Source organism: Lutzomyia longipalpis, chromosome 3 (assembly GCF_024334085.1).
Source record: "Lutzomyia longipalpis isolate SR_M1_2022 chromosome 3, ASM2433408v1".
In the NCBI taxonomy this organism is placed as follows: domain Eukaryota; kingdom Metazoa; phylum Arthropoda; class Insecta; order Diptera; family Psychodidae; genus Lutzomyia; species Lutzomyia longipalpis.
In genome coordinates this window covers 2455556-2472713 of record NC_074709.1, presented here as the reverse complement: position 1 = coordinate 2472713, position 17158 = coordinate 2455556, and the positions used below count along the sequence as shown (strand labels likewise).

Sequence of the window (17158 nt, the reverse complement as noted above, 5' to 3'; positions counted from 1 at the left end):
GTATTGCATAATTTGGAGTACATGTGCACGTGTGATGGGGACGCGCAAATGGGTGCACAAAACATTATGATTTATGCTCAAAAGTTCCATTTTGCATTATCTTCCGCACATTCATCTCAATTGAGTGGCAATTTTAGCTAGACAACTGTGTCGAATGTCGGAAATGAATTTCAATTTTGCAGCAAAAGCTCAAGCGCACGAACATAGATTCATCTCCCTCTCCGCCAGCGATAGTTAATCAAACATCAAGTTAAACAATATTGCATGCTGATGCTCCACTGACTGCATGAGACCCCCCGTACGGAAAGTCTTCAGTGCCTGAGCAAGTCTCTATATGCTGGGCAATTATACATTTTACTCCACATTTCTCGCAGGCAGAGGCACCCCAAGAAACTCTCCAAGACACTCAGTGCGTACACACGAGACGTGTGGGGAGATTGTTAAATTGAAATTAGGAAGTTGTCTTGTAGATTTTTCGCTCTCTGACTCAATGATTTTATTGTCTCTCCACTCGTTATTCTGTGTGTAAAGTTGCTAATTACAAAATTGAGTAACATGAGTGACGCTCTCGATGGAGCCCCGACGTTTATTTTATTGTTTGCCTTTGACTTGCATTCGCCGCGTGGAAAATGCATGAGAAGGAAAAAGACACGCTATTTTGGATTAATGCAAAGAGAAGTTAAAAGTGATTGGACTTGCCAACATTTCAAATAAAAGTGACATACAATTGGTACCTGTACAAGTCAGTGAAGATTCATTCAATATTATGCTTTGTGAGATCATTAAATGTTATATACAAAAAGTTATATATATTTTATTCTTTTGCTGTGTTTTTGAGATCTGTTAAAAAACTTGAAATTTTTTTCTTGATTAAAGAAATGGTGAATTATGCTATTTAACCATTAAGCTACATTAGAATTTTCTTTGTTTTTATGTTGCCAAGAAAATTCTTTTAAAAATCGTGAAAAAGGATGCAAAATTGAATGATTTTTTAAACCACATCTTTGATCATGATGAAAACAATTAAAAAGAAAATCAATTAATCTAAGCTTCAATCTGTGAGAAAGCCTTTCCAAAGATTTTCTTGTAATTCTCTTTGTTTTATCAAATACTCCATCAATCTCTCTATCAACGCAAAAAGGAGGCTAAAAACGTTTTTATATCTCACACACGTTACACACATTTGCTTATTTTAAATAAAAAGAAAAGAAAGACCTAAAATTAATTTTTTGGGTCATATTTATGCAAATCTACATTCACTTTTATATAATTGGGTGAACTTTATATTCTTCAGCAATAAATTTATGTTGCACATTGAAGCGTAATGCCATCACATGTGGTGTAATTGTATCTTCCAAGCAGATGAGATAACCCGAGAAAAGAATGATAAACCGAAAGTACAAAATGTAATTTAAAAAATTTAAATACACTGAACGAAATATAAAAGGAGTTTATTCAGTTTTATCTGCATTTTTAGGCATTTTTAATTTTTTCTTACAATTAAAAGTTATAGAAAATTCCAGGACATTATATTTTACGGAAATAACAAAAAATTGCGATTTATAAAACACGACCTCAAGTGTTAGAAGAGAAACGTCAAACGTTAGAAAAGAAACGTAAATCTTAGAAACGGACAAATAAATTATTAAAATCTGCTACTTCGAATGCAACATAAACATCTTCTGAAAATATTGTGGATGTTTTTTTTTTGTATTAAAATATGAGCAAGATTGATTAGAATTAAAAGAAAGATTAAAAAGACGTTAAAAAAAGAAATATATTTTTTTCTGTGTTGTACATTTGAGATAAAAAAAATTTGCAATATCGTAAATGCTGTAAATGTACACAGCATCTTATGTATAGAAGTACCTCCTCTCAACTTCTTTGACTTCTTCTGATCAGGTAGTCCATTGACCCCTCGACTTGTACTATGTGCTGATTATTTGAGAGATATTTATTTTCTTGTGGTACATGAAATGCAAAGTGAATTAACAACTTGTTGCTTCAAAATCTATATATAATAGCACCACCATTGGGTCTCTCAAATAAAGTAGATGCGGATAAATGGAATTGGAGTAGGATTGTTCGTTATTTGGGGAGTCGCACATGTTGCATAATGTCTCTCTTTGCTATCTTATTTTGCTGTCTTGGCAGCCAGCAGCAAGAAAAGGCCACGAACCGCGAAAGACACGAGAAACGGACTGATTTTTTGAGGTGAATGACGCTCACGGCGCTAGTAACTATAATTTGTGAAAATACTGCCGTGATTTATTGAGAGAAATTGCAATTAATTCCATTGTGTGGTTTTCTCCCTGGTGCTATGGCCTCTTTATGAGAAATTATCAACTCTCTAGCTCTTCTTCGAGACAATTTCAAGGTTCGTCCCCATTTGCTACATCGTTGTGATTTATTTCATGGATACGGTGACAATTCACCTGTTTTGCAGACACCGAAAGAGATCACAATCTTCTTTACCTGGTCGATGATGACTCTATCGGTTTTTGTGTTTTCACCTCCATGCAAGAAGTTGCTCAATATATTTTTTTTTATTCAACTTCATGCCAAAAGACTCAACCACTTGCAGGCTTTTGTTGTGATTTTAATTTATGATCGACACGCTAATAAATTAAACTTCATAATGCAATCTTACATTAAATACCGTTTGTTCTTTTTTCTTCTTATATACCATGGTTTAGCCTCCCAAGCCCTCAGGAGGAGTCTTTCTTAAGCATATTAGTTGCATGCTGTTTTTAAGTTTTACTTTCATCATCATGTGTCCTTTTTTCACGTGAAAACGAGAGTTTTGACCGCATGTAAAAAGGCCAAAGACTGGCGCCTCAATGACCACCAAAGGGGGTAGGTATTTATTTTGTGAGAATACCTTCTTTGGCTGACAAAACGAACGAAAAGAGTAAAGAAGGAAGTCGAGGAGTAATATTTAAGGTATAAAATGTATTTTTTTTTAATTATATTTAATTTAAAGAATTTAAAAAAAATTCTTAAATATTACCTATGGTTAATACTTTGGTTAATTCAGAAAAATTTGGAAAAAAATTTCACGTTTGGGTCTCAAATAACACAAAAGAGTTAATAATCTTTAACACAAATAATTTTCTCAAAATAATCTACAAAATTTCAGGCAAACAAATAATGCCCAATAAATCCATGTGTGACCCAAATCCTGGTGTTAGAAATGCTTCTGAAACTCCAAATTCAAATGGATAATATTCTTCTGTGTGAAATATGAAAAATTGTGCCATGAATTACAAATCACTGAGGTGTACCTATGCGGTGGGCATTAACGCTTCGCCCCACATCACGATGTGTCGGTGCCAAATAAATCAAAAAAATGCGAAAATTGCGCCAAGAGATTGCAATGAGAAATTAGGTGTGTGAGTAAGACGTCCTAAAGCTGTACTCTTTTGCACCTTCTTCGAGCCATACTTGCTCACAAGAGTGTATCTGCTGGAAGAGAGTCCATAAATTACGAATGAGTGATTTCCAAATTTTTAATCTTTTCCACTAAAAATATATCGTAAACAATTAGAGGTTGAAAATCATTATATGAGCGCAAATGGTGGAATTTTTGATTTTTCTTTTTTGAAATCTCATTCATTGTGCAAGAGCTTCAGAATTGAGATTTTTTCTTGTAGCAATACCTGATCTCAAACAATAAAGTTTATATTAATGGATTTATTTATTTCTAGATCATTTTGAAAAGCATTGAAAGAGCTCACCCGAAAAATTCACAGATGTTGCAAAATCAACGAAGCTTTTTTTTGCGCGCATATGCGCGTCTCACCTGATGTGGAGAAAGAATAATCTTATTTGATAAATTGATGGTGATTAAATTGTGCAATATATGAGTAATTTTTATGATTTCTTTTTGAATTTATCTCTCAGGGATACGAGCATTTGTGGGTTAAACACGAGTTATGTTAATTTGAATTATTAGCTACCTGTCGTGATCAAAAGATCCAAAGAAACCTTCACAGCTATTGCATTTAATCGATTTTATCTCGGCTGAAGTCATTAATATTGAAATTATTTTTCTTTATATAATTCTTTATGCGTGCTAGATGTGGTTCTAGCGTACTTGTATAGGCTGTCTTGAAGACATGTAAAGTGACAACAGGAAATGCGGTAAGAGTTGGATAAAATAAAACGAAGGCCTTTTTTTCTGTGTGGTATTTTAAGTAACTGACCATCGCGAATTGTTGCACATTTATTTGTGATTTCTTCATTGTATTTGAAAGATTAAATCATCAAATTAATTCTCCTTTTATTGCTCTATGTTACAATAATTAATTACATTGCACTACAGTTGTGATCTTTTATGCAACCACTCATTACTTTTGTCTAACACTTCTTTTTTTCGAGTTGCGCGTTGCAAAACACCCTTTCAGGTGTCTTTTGACGATTTAAAATTGATTTTATGTACAAGTGTGACGTGAATCAATGAGCCCCCCGGGGTGGAGTCTCGTGCGCACGAAATGTGTGGCACCCACCAACGCAATATGTTTACAATTTCAGGGTTATGCATTGGTACAAAATAATATTGGATGAGTGCTCAGAGTTGCATAAAATTGTAACAAATTTAATGCACAACGCATATCTTCTTTACTATTTCATTCATTTATTATTACCCGAGCTCTTGAGGAAGTTTTAGCATTTTGATATTTTATTGCAATTCACGTAAATTTTTGTACATAATGTGTTTGTAATTATGAAATTTAAAAATATAAACTAATTACTATTTTGTTTCAACATCAAATTTTCACATAAAAATTTAAAAATCATATTAGAATGTAATATTTTGAATTTTCCATTTAAATTTTTATTTCATTTTTGCAACTTTCAGCTTGAAGATTTTTAAGGGTGATAATCAAGATTTAATTTCTTTTTTATTCAATCCTCATGATCCTCATTTTATTTTGATTTCTTTGTATATTTTAGGACTTTTAGGAAGACAAAAAATGAACAAAAAGGAGGAAATAAAATGGCAGATGATTTTCAAAAATGGCGACATTCACGAATTAATAGAATAGAACTCCTAGAAACATCCTAGGTGGATAAAATTTTAGAATGTTGTAGCCAACATTATAAGACTCTAAGTAAAAAATATTTCATGATATTCCCCTGAAACAAGACTCTGCTTTTCATTCCATTAAAAAACTATTTGTTTCAGAAACGAGAAAACCGTTAAAATTTGAATTTCATGGCGTCCTTCTTCAAAATGTCTTGCTTTTGCAAAAAATAAAAAGATTTGAATTTTTCTGTAGAAAAAAAAAACTATCTTAATTATAAAGATAAAAAGAATCTCAAACCGTAAATACACGCAATTCCTCCGCTAATGCCGGGAAATTGAGTTTTATCAAATTCTTTGATCAACTTTGCCGCATTGGCATGTAAAATCGAAAGAAGATTCCAATGTAATACATTCACGCCATATCACCCACCTTTTTATGTCCCGCCTTTCCCTTGTTTTTGCCGCTTTTCTTTTATTATTTACTTTATGCAACATCACAAATTGCACTTTGGAATGAAAAAGTAGTTTAATTTCTGAATTCAAAAAAAAAAAATGTTGTCATTCTAAAGTGCGGGCGTTGCAAAAGACACCCAAAGAGTCGTTCTTTTCGCAACTAACAATTTAGTGTTGTTGTACTGCCTTTTGTTGCTACACGAAAGCGCATCGAAAATTGTCCGCGACGCTAAAAGACGCGCTGGGTGACATGAATTTGTATCGTATGCGAAATTGCCTTCAATTAGTGCTCGGCGGTTATTCAATCTCTCACCGCGATGGTATTGTTGTGCCGTGGCGGCAGAGTCTGCAGCGAGGAGAAAGCCCGCATGATGTTGTATTTGATTTTGTGATCATTGATCGCCGATTGGTTTTGTGTATGAAGCATAATCAGGTTGTGTCGATAGTTCGGAAGGATCATAAATATTCGCGCGCGCGGGAAAAGTATGTGGAAATGGTGGAAATGCACTTCCTGGCTGATCAATTGACGATCACTCCGCCACTTTGAGTCCCACATCTCATATAATGATCGTGTTGCGTAAAATGAGAACGCACGTGAGAGTGATCGCCACGATGATCGCTATCAATCACACGATGATCGGTCTGTGGATCAATCAAAAACGACCTCAACCTCCAGCAAACTTGTCTCTCAGCCATGTTCAATGATGGAAAATTTCGAAATGAGCGGAAATAGTTCAGAAAACACAAAAAGATTGATTTTTAATGAAGAATTTTTATTAAAAAATCATATGTAAAAAATTAAAGGAATGAAGTTGGCTACAATTGAATTACAGTGCTACCAACTTTGACGCCCTAGATTGCGGCGGATAATGAAAATAATAATCAAAATGGAGGCAATTTTTTTTTTAATAAAATCATTAAAAATTAAGAAAAGTAATTGACCCCTCGGCCTACCTACCAGCGCAATTGCCACTACATTACCACTTTTTGCTCACAAAACTAAAACTTGCATTAATCTCCATGAGATGGTAAGTTCATGTAGCCTTTTTAATTCGGAAATTGAGCGCTATGAGAGAGATCTTCCTGTTGTTTCATAACATCGCAATCTTTTTTTTTTTCTTCTTGTACTTTTCAACATTATTATTCCCTCGACACACGTTTTGTGCTCCAAATCGTGTTTTGTTCGACACGAGAGTGAGAAAAACAAGGAAAAACACGGTAAAAAGTGTTATGGCATCAATCATAATTAATATTATATTGAGAAATATGGCTAAGAGCTCGAATTATGTGGAGTATTCGGACAGTCGGACGCTGAGAGAGAGATGGCGGAGAAAAAAAAGGCAAAGCAATAGAATTCCAATTGTGTGTGAAGAAATTTGCATTCACAAAACGCACACACATTGGAGGAGAGCGAAAGTAACAATCTTTATGAGTTCACTCACAGCACGATGGGTCCTCAGGTTGGCTTGACTGGTTGTTGTTTCTTTTTTACCTTCTTTGCGCAGTAGAGGGCAAAGATGGGAAAAATTTGCATAAATATGTTCAGCATGGATTTTCTTTCTTTATTTCAAAAAAAATTGGATAAGAGATGAGATAAAAATTACTTGATAGTCTCAATTGCCGCCTCAACGGTCTCCTTGTTGCACATCTGAAAGAGATCATTCGGTGTAATGGTCATCACTTCCACATTTGTCGAATTGAGCTTCTCCTCCATGACCTGCTTCAAGGTAATTAGGGCCAAATTAATGGCCTCATTCAGGGACATTAGCGGCGTGTAGTTACTCTGGAAATTAAGAAATTGCAGCATTAACAAACTGTCTTTAAAAAAAAATTAAATTATGGCAAATATTGCTCAATTATTGATCCAACATTTGTCAATTATTGTTCAATATTTGATCAAACTTTTTTTTGCAAACAGCCTACTTTGGTTTTCAGCAATAAGTAATTACTAAATATTAATCAAATATCGGTCAATTATTGGCCAATTATTAATCCAACATTTTTCTTTAAAAAAGTATTTTTAAAATTATGTCAAATACTGCTCAATTACCTATTGATCCAGCATTTGTCAATTATTGCTCAATATTTGATCAAACTTCTCTATATTTTTGTAAAAAGCCTACTTTGATATTCAGCAATGATTAATTACAAAATATTGATCAAATATTAATCAAATAAAACTGAGAACATTTTCCCCCAATTAATGCAAATCAGCACAATAATTAATATTATTATTAATATAATATTATAATAATTAGGCAAATAATTTGGCAGTTTCTTGATCAATTTTTACCCAATATTTAGACAATTTCTTCAAAGAAAGAACAAAAATAGCCTACAGAATAAATCCCCAAATCCTCACCTCCAAGTTTTGCTGAGCTCCTTCACTCCCTGATCCAATGGCTTTCGCATCAAATTGAATGTACGTTCCCGAGGGATCCATGTGCCATAGCTGCGGCACCCCATTCTCAATCCCAGCAAAGAGCAGAGCAACACCAAAAGGTCGACTCATGGCCAGCCCCCCGGCATCGCTGTCCCCAAACTGAATGGCCAAATTGGACACAGCCTGCACGCACGATTCCACCGGCATTCGCTCATTGTAGACAAACCAGTGATTCTGACACTCAACCCGTGCACGATCCAGCAGTGTCCGGGAATCGGCAATCAAGCCCGATGTTGCACACCCAATGTGCTTATCCACCTCCACAATCTTCTCCACAGCCGTTGGCTCCATCAGGGTGGACGTAATCCTCTTCTCCACGGCAATAACAACACCTTCCTTCGTGCAGATTCCAATTGCCGTGGAGCCGAGTTTAATCGCCTCAATTGCATACTCTACTTGGTAGAGGCGCCCCTCGGGGGAGAATGTGTTGACACCCCTATCATATTCCGATCGTGTCAGGAACATCTGTGAGAAGAAAACAATGAAAACAACCCCCGGTTTAGTCACGAAATCTCCCAAAGTCTCCCCATTCTTTTAGGTTATGCACAACATGACACTGCATAAACAGATTTCTAGCGGAAATTGGGATAATTTTGTGGAAGTTTCACGCATGATCTATTCCCTGGGCACTTGTCTTTATTTCCCCGAGGAAGAATTTGTGGAAATTACCTTTAATTTTATCAAAAAAGGATTTATTTGGGAGAAGAGGCACAAAAATGCTATGCAATGACAATTCTAATTCACAAATACATACCCAAAGTGATTTCTTCCGCTAGATGGCGGTTTAGGCACAAGAATGGCGGGCGTAGGAGAGTTCCCGCCTGATTTTCTTTGGTTAAAAACTACAATTTTACATTACATTACATTTATTATTCATCTCAAATTTACATTTGAAAGAGAGATCAGCAATATCGGGGATGTTTAGCTGAGGGGAAGGAATCAGATTAGGAACGATATCTGGAGACCGCGAGGGTCTCCAGCTCAGTCAAGCTTGCAGAGGCGAAGAATTGTGCCACAGTCTTCCCGGAGAGTACACCAAGCCTCCCCGCGATGTTATTCACTATCAGGGGGACCAGATAGCTGAAACCCCTCCTAGTAGCCTTAGTCCTCGGGAGTGGGACCGAGAGAAGCTCCCTCCTACCAGGAGCTCCCGTCACGAAGCAATTTTTTTTATTTTTCGTGAAAAATAATAACAAATGAATAAAAAACTTATAATTCAGAATAAACATCCTCAATTTATTAGAATATTGAGTAATATAGTTACTACCTACAGTATGTAATGCACTAAAAGGCATTCTACAAGACACAAAGAAGACAACAATTACCGTGTCTCATAAGACATTGAGGAAGAAGCACATGATCCATTTACTTATTCTTCTTATTGCGGCGCCTCAGCAACGTGAGACTCGTGCTGGGATCGCTTAGTGAGTATGTTTCGGGTTCAAAAACCGGTGGATACTCCAGATGCGGGTAGTCCGGTGATGTGGCTGCACTCTGCTGCCCCGAGGAGCTTGGCGGTGCCATCACGATGGGATTCCGCGGGAAGAGAACAGGTGGTTCTACGGGGGAATTTCTATTGCTACCCTCCGATGTGGCCGATGATGGGAGGTTGATTGTCTCAAAAATGTTGGTATCTGTGGAATTTTGACGACCAAACAGAGCCCGATGGAGCCTCGGGGAACCCAAGAGTTTCTTCTCCTTTGGAACTTTTGTATTTGAGAAGGAGAGTTTCGTGAAGTACGATGCACTCCTTTCCACGCTTGCCTTCCTCGCCCCAGCATCACTCAGGGAGTGACTTAAATTCTCCTTCAGATCATTCTTCAGCACATGTGCGCTCTTTCGTGAATCCGCTGGGGAAGCTGTGCTAATTTGCAAATTAGTTTTCTTCCCATGGGGAATTGTTACGGGAGCATAGGAAGAGACAGGCTTGAGAATTGCATACTTCTCCAGGGGCTTTAGTGGTGTCTTCGGTGCATCCTTCTCAATGTGCTTGAAGGAGAACATTTTGTCACTTGTTGTGAGAATATTGTCGAATTTCCCGGGTTTGAACTTCTTGAAACTCCCACGGCTATTCTTCTCCTCCTCAACCTTCTTCTCCGTTGTTATCCAATTTCCCTTCTTCTTTGACCAACTTGTAACAGTCGGGGAAACTTTATCTGACCTCTTTGGCCAGGTTTTCTCTGCTTCCGCCTTCTGTTTCGCCGCAGCATCCTGTGGATCATCCCCAGAGATGAATTCATAGCCAAAATCTCGCAATTTGAGTCCTTCCTTGCTTCTCGTCATTATTATATCCACATCATCGGGTTTGAAACTCTGAGCATAGTCCGGAGTCTTTGGGAGGCTACGACTCTGAATTTTATCAATTTTAGGATTCTCAGGGTGAACCTTTCCCATGCCCACATCGACATCTCGACTATTCTTGCGAATCTTCTTCCTCACACCACGTTCATCCTTCTTCTCCATGCCCAAGAATACGCGATTATTGTAGACCTCCTTGGCATCCTCTGCTTGCTTCTGCAACATCAAATCCTTCAATGTCATGAACCCCTGCAAACTATGCTGCCCCTCCCACGTATTATTTATCTTTGGGACGGCAAAATCAATTGTCTTGGATGTGTGAAAGTCAAAATCCACAAGATTGGGATTTGATGCGTGAATGTAGTTCAGAGGTGCCGGTCTTCGGGATTTCTTCGTCATCATCGTCGTCACGGATTCCTCGGCATTCGGGCACAATCCACCGGATTTCTCAGCGGGTGGTGGTGGTGCCTTAGCCTGTGGGGGTGTTGCAAATGTTTCAGCGGGAATTGTATCAACTGAAACCGATGGAATTAACACAGGAGTCGCCGGTGGCCTTACATCCTGATTCACCACCTTCCGGTAGCTTCGAAATTGCGCCGTTGGTGTTGGAATATCCATTGAGGCCTTCTTCTCAGCACTCTTGCTAAATGGCAAATTAGACTTGGTGAACTTTTTAAGTGAACCAAATCCCAGATGATACTTTTCCTGCTTTGTCGTTGCAACGGGCGTTGTTGCCTCACTCTCTTGCTGATTAACCTTCGAAAGGCTCGTACTGAGCACATTCAGTGAACTGCCATAGGAGAAATTTCCACGTGTCATGAGATCCGAATCATCATCCGAACTCTCCGTTTCCGTAAAGATCTCCTTGAGATCCACTTCGGTGCTAAGTCCAATGGATGGATTACCCTTTAGTGTGGCATTCCGGATGAATTCCATCCACTGACTCAACGCCTCTGGGGTCTCAGCGGCAAAATAGAAGGTCTTTGATGTGTGATACACCTTAAAGGCATTTGCTTTTGAATGCACCTCATTTGCCAGGGACACCGTGTAGCCGGAGAGGAAGATGAGACAATTTGCCTTTGGAGCATCCTTCCCCTTAAACCCATACAGGGCTGTGTCGACGAGGACAAAGTACCCTTTAGCCCAGTACGCAGCACCACTTTTATCCTTTGTCCGCCTGTACAGATGCCCCTGAATATCACTCACAGTGAGACATTTCAGCGTAACCTTTCGCCTTTTGGCTAAAATTGAATTTTTCTTCTTCAACGTTAACCCCTTTGTTGTCTTGGGTGGCGTAAAGAGCTCCAACGCCTCAAAAGGTTCCTCACGGAAGTGCTTCATCGTTGGCAATTTTGCCGGTTGCGCAGGTTGGGCCCAACTCTCGGACGATCTGTTGTGCTGATTCACTCCCTCTGCAACATTCTGACACGCCTCCCTTGACTTCAAATCCACCACTGTTGCCACTTTGGACTTGTTATCCTCCCCCGTTGTTGCTATTCCCGCACTTTTTGGCCTTATAAACCCCCCCGAAGCTTCGATGTTCTTCTTGGGACGTGGTGGTGGAGCTGGTGGGGTTGTTTGCTCCTTTCTCGGTTCAATTGCCGGCGGAACGTCGTCATCATCGCTTGAACTACTCGCCGTGCTTACGGTGGAAGTACACGCACGGGCTTGCTTCCTAATCGAAGCTTCCTTGCTGGCAATTAAGGCTGTATTAATGGCCTGAACAACCCCCAATTCTGGTGTCATTTTCGTAGCAGCCACATGACTGTGTTCAACATTACTTCCATCAATGGATGCCGCAACATCATCATCGGCATATGGGATAGGTTCGAAAGTTTCAATCACAGTGTTGTCTACATTGAAGGTGCACTAGTTCCGACAAAAATGAATTATTTGTTTGGCAAAAGAAAATCAAAAATTCCAAAAAACTTACATTATTTTCCGAGTCAAACTCCTCTAAATCCGCATCAAATCGCACAACTTTGCTCACCCCACTCCGTCTAGCACCATCATCATCTGCCTCCTGCTTCTCATTCTCCTTCCTCTCCACCCTCTCCTCAGCCCCACACATGTCTGACATAATCTCCGGAAGTGATCCCTTGAGCCCCATGAAGGTATTGGGACGTGGAGCAATCTCCAAGCCATGCCCGAATGAAACTGATTTATCCTTTCGTTCCTGCCAGAAGACAACATTGCCCAAATTCTTGAAGCTCGACGTCTGATCTCCACAAATGGTGTTCCTTCGCTGCAACACCGGACGTGGTTTCTGCAGGAACAACGGCAAATCCGTATTGGGTGCCTTTGGTTCAGTTGGCGTAAGGATATCACTGCCATTGCTATCGGACTCCGAGTCACTCGCGTGCTTCTCAAGTGGACGCGAAAGTGGCAGGAGAAGATCATTAATTGAGAGCAGTTCTGCCCTTGGACTTGGCAGTGTTTCGCCCCATCTGTAGTGCATAGCTCGCTTTTTACTCGGCAAACGATAAGGCTTCATGTAGATCTGCCCATAGATCTTCATATGTTTGGGGCGCTTCTTCAGCGTCAGCAGAACATCGGGCTTTGATTCGTGCAGCTGCAGAAGAACCTTCTTGTGCTGCCACCCAACGACTGTTTGATAATTTATCTGAACAATTTCATCCCCTTCCTCGATCTTTCCCGACAAATGAGCCGGAGAGTTGTAGCGAATGTCTGTTATCCTGCAAGAATTAAAACGTTTCAAATCAATTCAATAAAGAAAAATTACCCAAAAACAGATTAAGGGGGGTCTCTTTTGAGAGCTGATGAAATTTAATGTTTTTATTTTTCTTAAGGTTTTTCTTAAACTTGATTTTCAAATGTTGGTCACATTTGAAGACTTATTATTGAAGAGTAAGTAAATCACTTTCCGCCATCCTATGTGCGACGCCATCTTGAGATTTTCTTCAAAACACAAAGGTAGGTTTTTCTCAGGATCTACTGTATGGATTTTGATGGGGTAAAAAGCAAATGAAAGAGGAAGGATTAGCGGAGAATGTACCGGAACAGAGTTTTGAATTTCGACTTAGAAGCTGAGAAAAGTCAATAAGAACATTTATCTACTTTTCTCAGTCTCTAAGTCGAAACTCTAAAATCTATTCCGGTACATTCTCCGCTAATGCTTCCTCTTTCATTTGCTTTTTACCCCATCAAAATCCATCTAGTAGATCATGAGAAAAACCTACCTTTGTGTTTTAGGGCAGTTCTGTGGAAAAGTCGGAAAATCACAAGATGGCGTCGGACCTAAAATGGCGGAAAGTGATTTTCTTACACTTCAATAATTAGGCTACAAATGTAACCAACATTGGAAAACCAGGTTTAAGAAAAAACCCCAAAAATTGCAAAATTAAATATGTGTAAATTCTAACAATTTTTCCAAGAGACCCCCCTTAAAAGTAAAGACAAGATCGCCTTACTTGTGAACCCCATGAACGTCAGGCATGAGATTGAAGCCCAAATCGGACTCTTTCTTTTTCAGCGTGACCAAGAGCAGGCTTGCCGGTTGCAGCAGCATCGGATCCGAAATATCCTGAATTATATAATCCCCCAATTTGGCCAATTTCTCCGCATTAGTTTGAATTTGATTAACCGGTTCATCGGCAAAACGATCACGATGCGCACTAGTGGCCATCTCAAGGGCCAACCGAAGCATTTGCGTACGAATCTCATTGAATTGCCGTTGCCCCTTAAACGGAGCACGATCGAGCCATCCAATTAGGGGCTTAATCGTTGCCACCGTACTCGTAACTTCCTTCAAAATATTCGTCTCAATGACATTCTTATCCTTGCAGTAGGTCAACTGCTTGTGCAGACTCCACGCCTGAGTTGCCACTTGAAGTGCCAAATATTGGAGATTTTCTTTGTCAAGATTGTAGTGCTGGAAGAAAGACAATTTGCACACTCAACTGTGACTTTATCCTCCATTTAACACCATCATTAGAAATCATTAACGGAGTTTTTTTTCTTTTCTTTTTTTACTTCACATCGGCAATGCTTATTAAACAGTTTGCGCATCATCGATTCCTTAAAAAAAAACTTTAACTATACAGCGTTGACTATCCAATTGAAACGTAATTAATTTTATCAGCCATTTGTGGGGAATATGGTCTAGAGGCGATCTCTTTTAAGTCCCAATGTTCTCTATAGAGGGTTTTCTATGAGAATTGCATTGATTTTTTTTAAATTTAATATTATTTTTTATTTCTTTTTTTTTTAATTGTATGAAAGTCTGTTAAAAAGATTTTGTAAAATTCAATAGATTTAAAAAAAATTATAGTGTCTCTACTGCCCAGATTTCGTACCAAAGACACAGCTCACGCAGATCTTACAAAGAGATTTTATAATCTTTAAAAAAACAAAAAATTGTCAGTTTATCCAAAACATAAATAGAAACCTACAAAAGTAGAATGTATTAACGAATTAACATAGTTATTTAATTTTAATAATAAATAATATAATAATAATGAAATTAATAATTAATTAATAAATTAGAAATAATTTTATGGCTTTTATGGTATGTGTCTTGGATTAATCTTCAAAAAGGATAAGGAAGTGTTTAAAGATTTTTTTTACTCTGATACTTCAATTTTTAATTTTAAAACGTTAAAAATTTACACTCAAAAACTACTTGACATTTTTTTAAAAAACGTTTGACATTTTTTTCTAAAGTTTGATACATTATTAATTTTTGATGACATAACATGCATTCTTAAATGTTTTGAATAAGTTAGTTTAACATCTGACGTTATTTTTCTAAAGTTTGACACTTTTTTTTCTTAATGTCTGACGTTTCTTTTCTTAGTATGACGTTTCTTTTTTTTTAATCATTGACTTTTTAAAGTTTGATTTTCTAACTTTTGACGTTTATTTGACGTTTCTTTGAATGACAATTCTTTTCAATAATTGACGTTTGACTTGTTTTTAAGGTTTTGAAGTGTTTGATTTGTTGAAGGCTTTGATGTTGGAAGCTTATTTTTCAAAGGTCGCTTTTCTAACTCTTGACGTTTCTTTCCTAACATTAAACGTTTTTTTTTTTTAAATGACAATTCTTTTAAAATGTTTCTCGTTTTTTTTAACATTTAATGTTTTTCATAATTTGATAATTCGCTTTCTAAATATTTTTTTTTATGTAATTTTCAGCATGAAAATAATTTCTTTTGACTCCTTAAGCAAAGATTGACAAGTTTTTAACAAAGTTCAAGTAAAAAAAAATAAAACAAATTGTTTCTTTGCTAATGCGAAGTTTTAATTTATTAAATGAAAGATAACAAACAAATCTCAAAAAAAAATTGGACAGAATTTACAAATAAATTGAAATAATTTTGTACAAGAAATTGTTAAAAACAAATTAAAAATATTTGTGATTAACCCTGTATTTCCAATTAAATAAAATCCTATAAGAATAAGTCAATTATTTAATTTTTGCCACATAAAACTGCGGAGGGAGAGATAATAAAGAATTAAAATGCTGCGAGCAATTTTCCAGAGGAATCGAGCTAATTTCTCCAAAATATGTTGGCAAATTATCAAACTATGACGCCCTTAATTCTGGCAAAGAAAAAACAAAGTGAGATGCTGCCAGAATTGGCCTCTCCTCTGGCTCTGTGTTGGGCAGCGCGTGTGTGGGTTCACAGACAGTTCCATTAAATGGGGGAATTTGGATAAGAAATGCACTCTACGGAAGGCTTATCGTCGTTTCACTCTCTTTGAGTTCCTCTTTTTAAAAGATAAAATTGCGCCATCCCGGGAGATGCTTTGACCATGACTCATCTCTTCAGGTAATTTTAAGGGGATTTCTGTTTAATAGAAAAAAAAATCAGGAGTACTTACAAAATTCCTCAGAAGCTTCACTGCCTCGAGGACAATCTCCTGGTGGCTGATTGAGTACATTCCCAACTGTTCAAGGATGTACGGTCGGATGCTGAGGAGTTCCTGCCCACCGACCTCGTTGTTTGTGAACGAATTCACGTAGTGATACATTGAATTATCCAAACCTACGGGGGGAATTAAGAGAGATTGTGGGCTCAGGAAGCACGAGAGACACTCAAATTGGGCTTTTCTTTTGCAATTTGCCCCACATCCGGTCACTTTGTCTGCTCTCTGTTCTCATCAATCAAAAGAACTCTACACTGCGAGGTGGGTGAGAATACACTGACTGGGATGACTGGAGAATGGGTGGGGGGTATATTGGGGATGAATGGAGAGACTTTTCAAGGATTTCCCCATACTTCCTGAAGGAGCAAAGCACACACACGTCATCGAGGGGAAATGTGTCAAGGATGTTGTGAGAGAATTTAGGTCACGCAGAGGAAAATCGGCGTGTTGACCTGATATGCGGAAGGTCACGTTGTATCCTCGACGTCATCCCCAATGTTCATTCATAACTTCCCCCGAATACCCCGAATGTCAATTGGTGTGCGCCCCAGGAGTCCCCCCGGAAGCCCCAAAAAGGATTAATTTTTATTCTCTTCTCACCTTTAAGCCAGTCCACAACTTGATCCGCAGACCACTCTGCCACATTTATCCGCCACAGGGTCATCCTGTGTTGTGAGTATTAGATGATTAGAGCACCCAGGAAGCACCAAAGACTAAATCCACCAAACAAAACTCCTGGCCAAGAGCAAAACTCTCATTCACCAGGAATTCCTTCACTTCCTCTAAACAATCAACGATTACTTCTTATTGCTTGATCCTTCTTCTTGCCGTCGTGGTGGAAACTAACTAATGAAAATCCATCACGACTGCACTTTTCCAACTTTTTCTCAGCGCTCCCAAAAAAACGCGATTTTCTCTCGCGAAAAAGTGAACTGTCAAATTTTACTATGAGCCGAAAAGTAAACGAAGGTTTCTTGAAATGGTTTTTAAATTCAAATGAGTTTTTTGTCAGTTGCTTGATTTTTGTTTTGTGTATTTACTGTGAA

At 37.9% G+C, this 17158-nt stretch overlaps 5 protein-coding genes across 8 annotated transcripts in view; all 5 read right to left on the bottom strand.

Moving 5' to 3' along the window:
- LOC129794093 (GPI mannosyltransferase 3) overlaps positions 1 to 17158 on the bottom strand; it is a 1193052-nt gene that overhangs the window by 889552 nt on the left and 286342 nt on the right. The window lies entirely within an intron of this gene.
- LOC129794120 (cytoplasmic tRNA 2-thiolation protein 1) overlaps positions 1 to 17158 on the bottom strand; it is a 1132104-nt gene that overhangs the window by 889552 nt on the left and 225394 nt on the right. The window lies entirely within an intron of this gene.
- The window catches only part of LOC129794129 (plasma membrane ascorbate-dependent reductase CYBRD1), a 1128201-nt gene that overhangs the window by 889552 nt on the left and 221491 nt on the right, over positions 1 to 17158 (bottom strand). The gene's annotated exons all lie outside the window — the stretch shown is intronic.
- On the bottom strand, positions 7020 to 8671 carry LOC129794151 (proteasome subunit alpha type-5). Its single transcript, XM_055834790.1, has 3 exons — positions 8595 to 8671; positions 7845 to 8390; positions 7020 to 7265 (listed from the first exon to the last, which is right to left on the bottom strand). Exons 2-3 carry the CDS (start codon positions 8388 to 8390, stop codon positions 7083 to 7085), a joined length of 729 nt encoding a protein of 242 aa, XP_055690765.1. The 5' UTR covers positions 8595 to 8671; the 3' UTR covers positions 7020 to 7082.
- On the bottom strand, positions 9141 to 17071 carry LOC129794056 (uncharacterized). Its single transcript, XM_055834641.1, has 5 exons — positions 16713 to 17071; positions 16068 to 16231; positions 13655 to 14115; positions 12157 to 12919; positions 9141 to 12092 (listed from the first exon to the last, which is right to left on the bottom strand). Exons 1-5 carry the CDS (start codon positions 16774 to 16776, stop codon positions 9291 to 9293), a joined length of 4254 nt encoding a protein of 1417 aa, XP_055690616.1. The 5' UTR covers positions 16777 to 17071; the 3' UTR covers positions 9141 to 9290.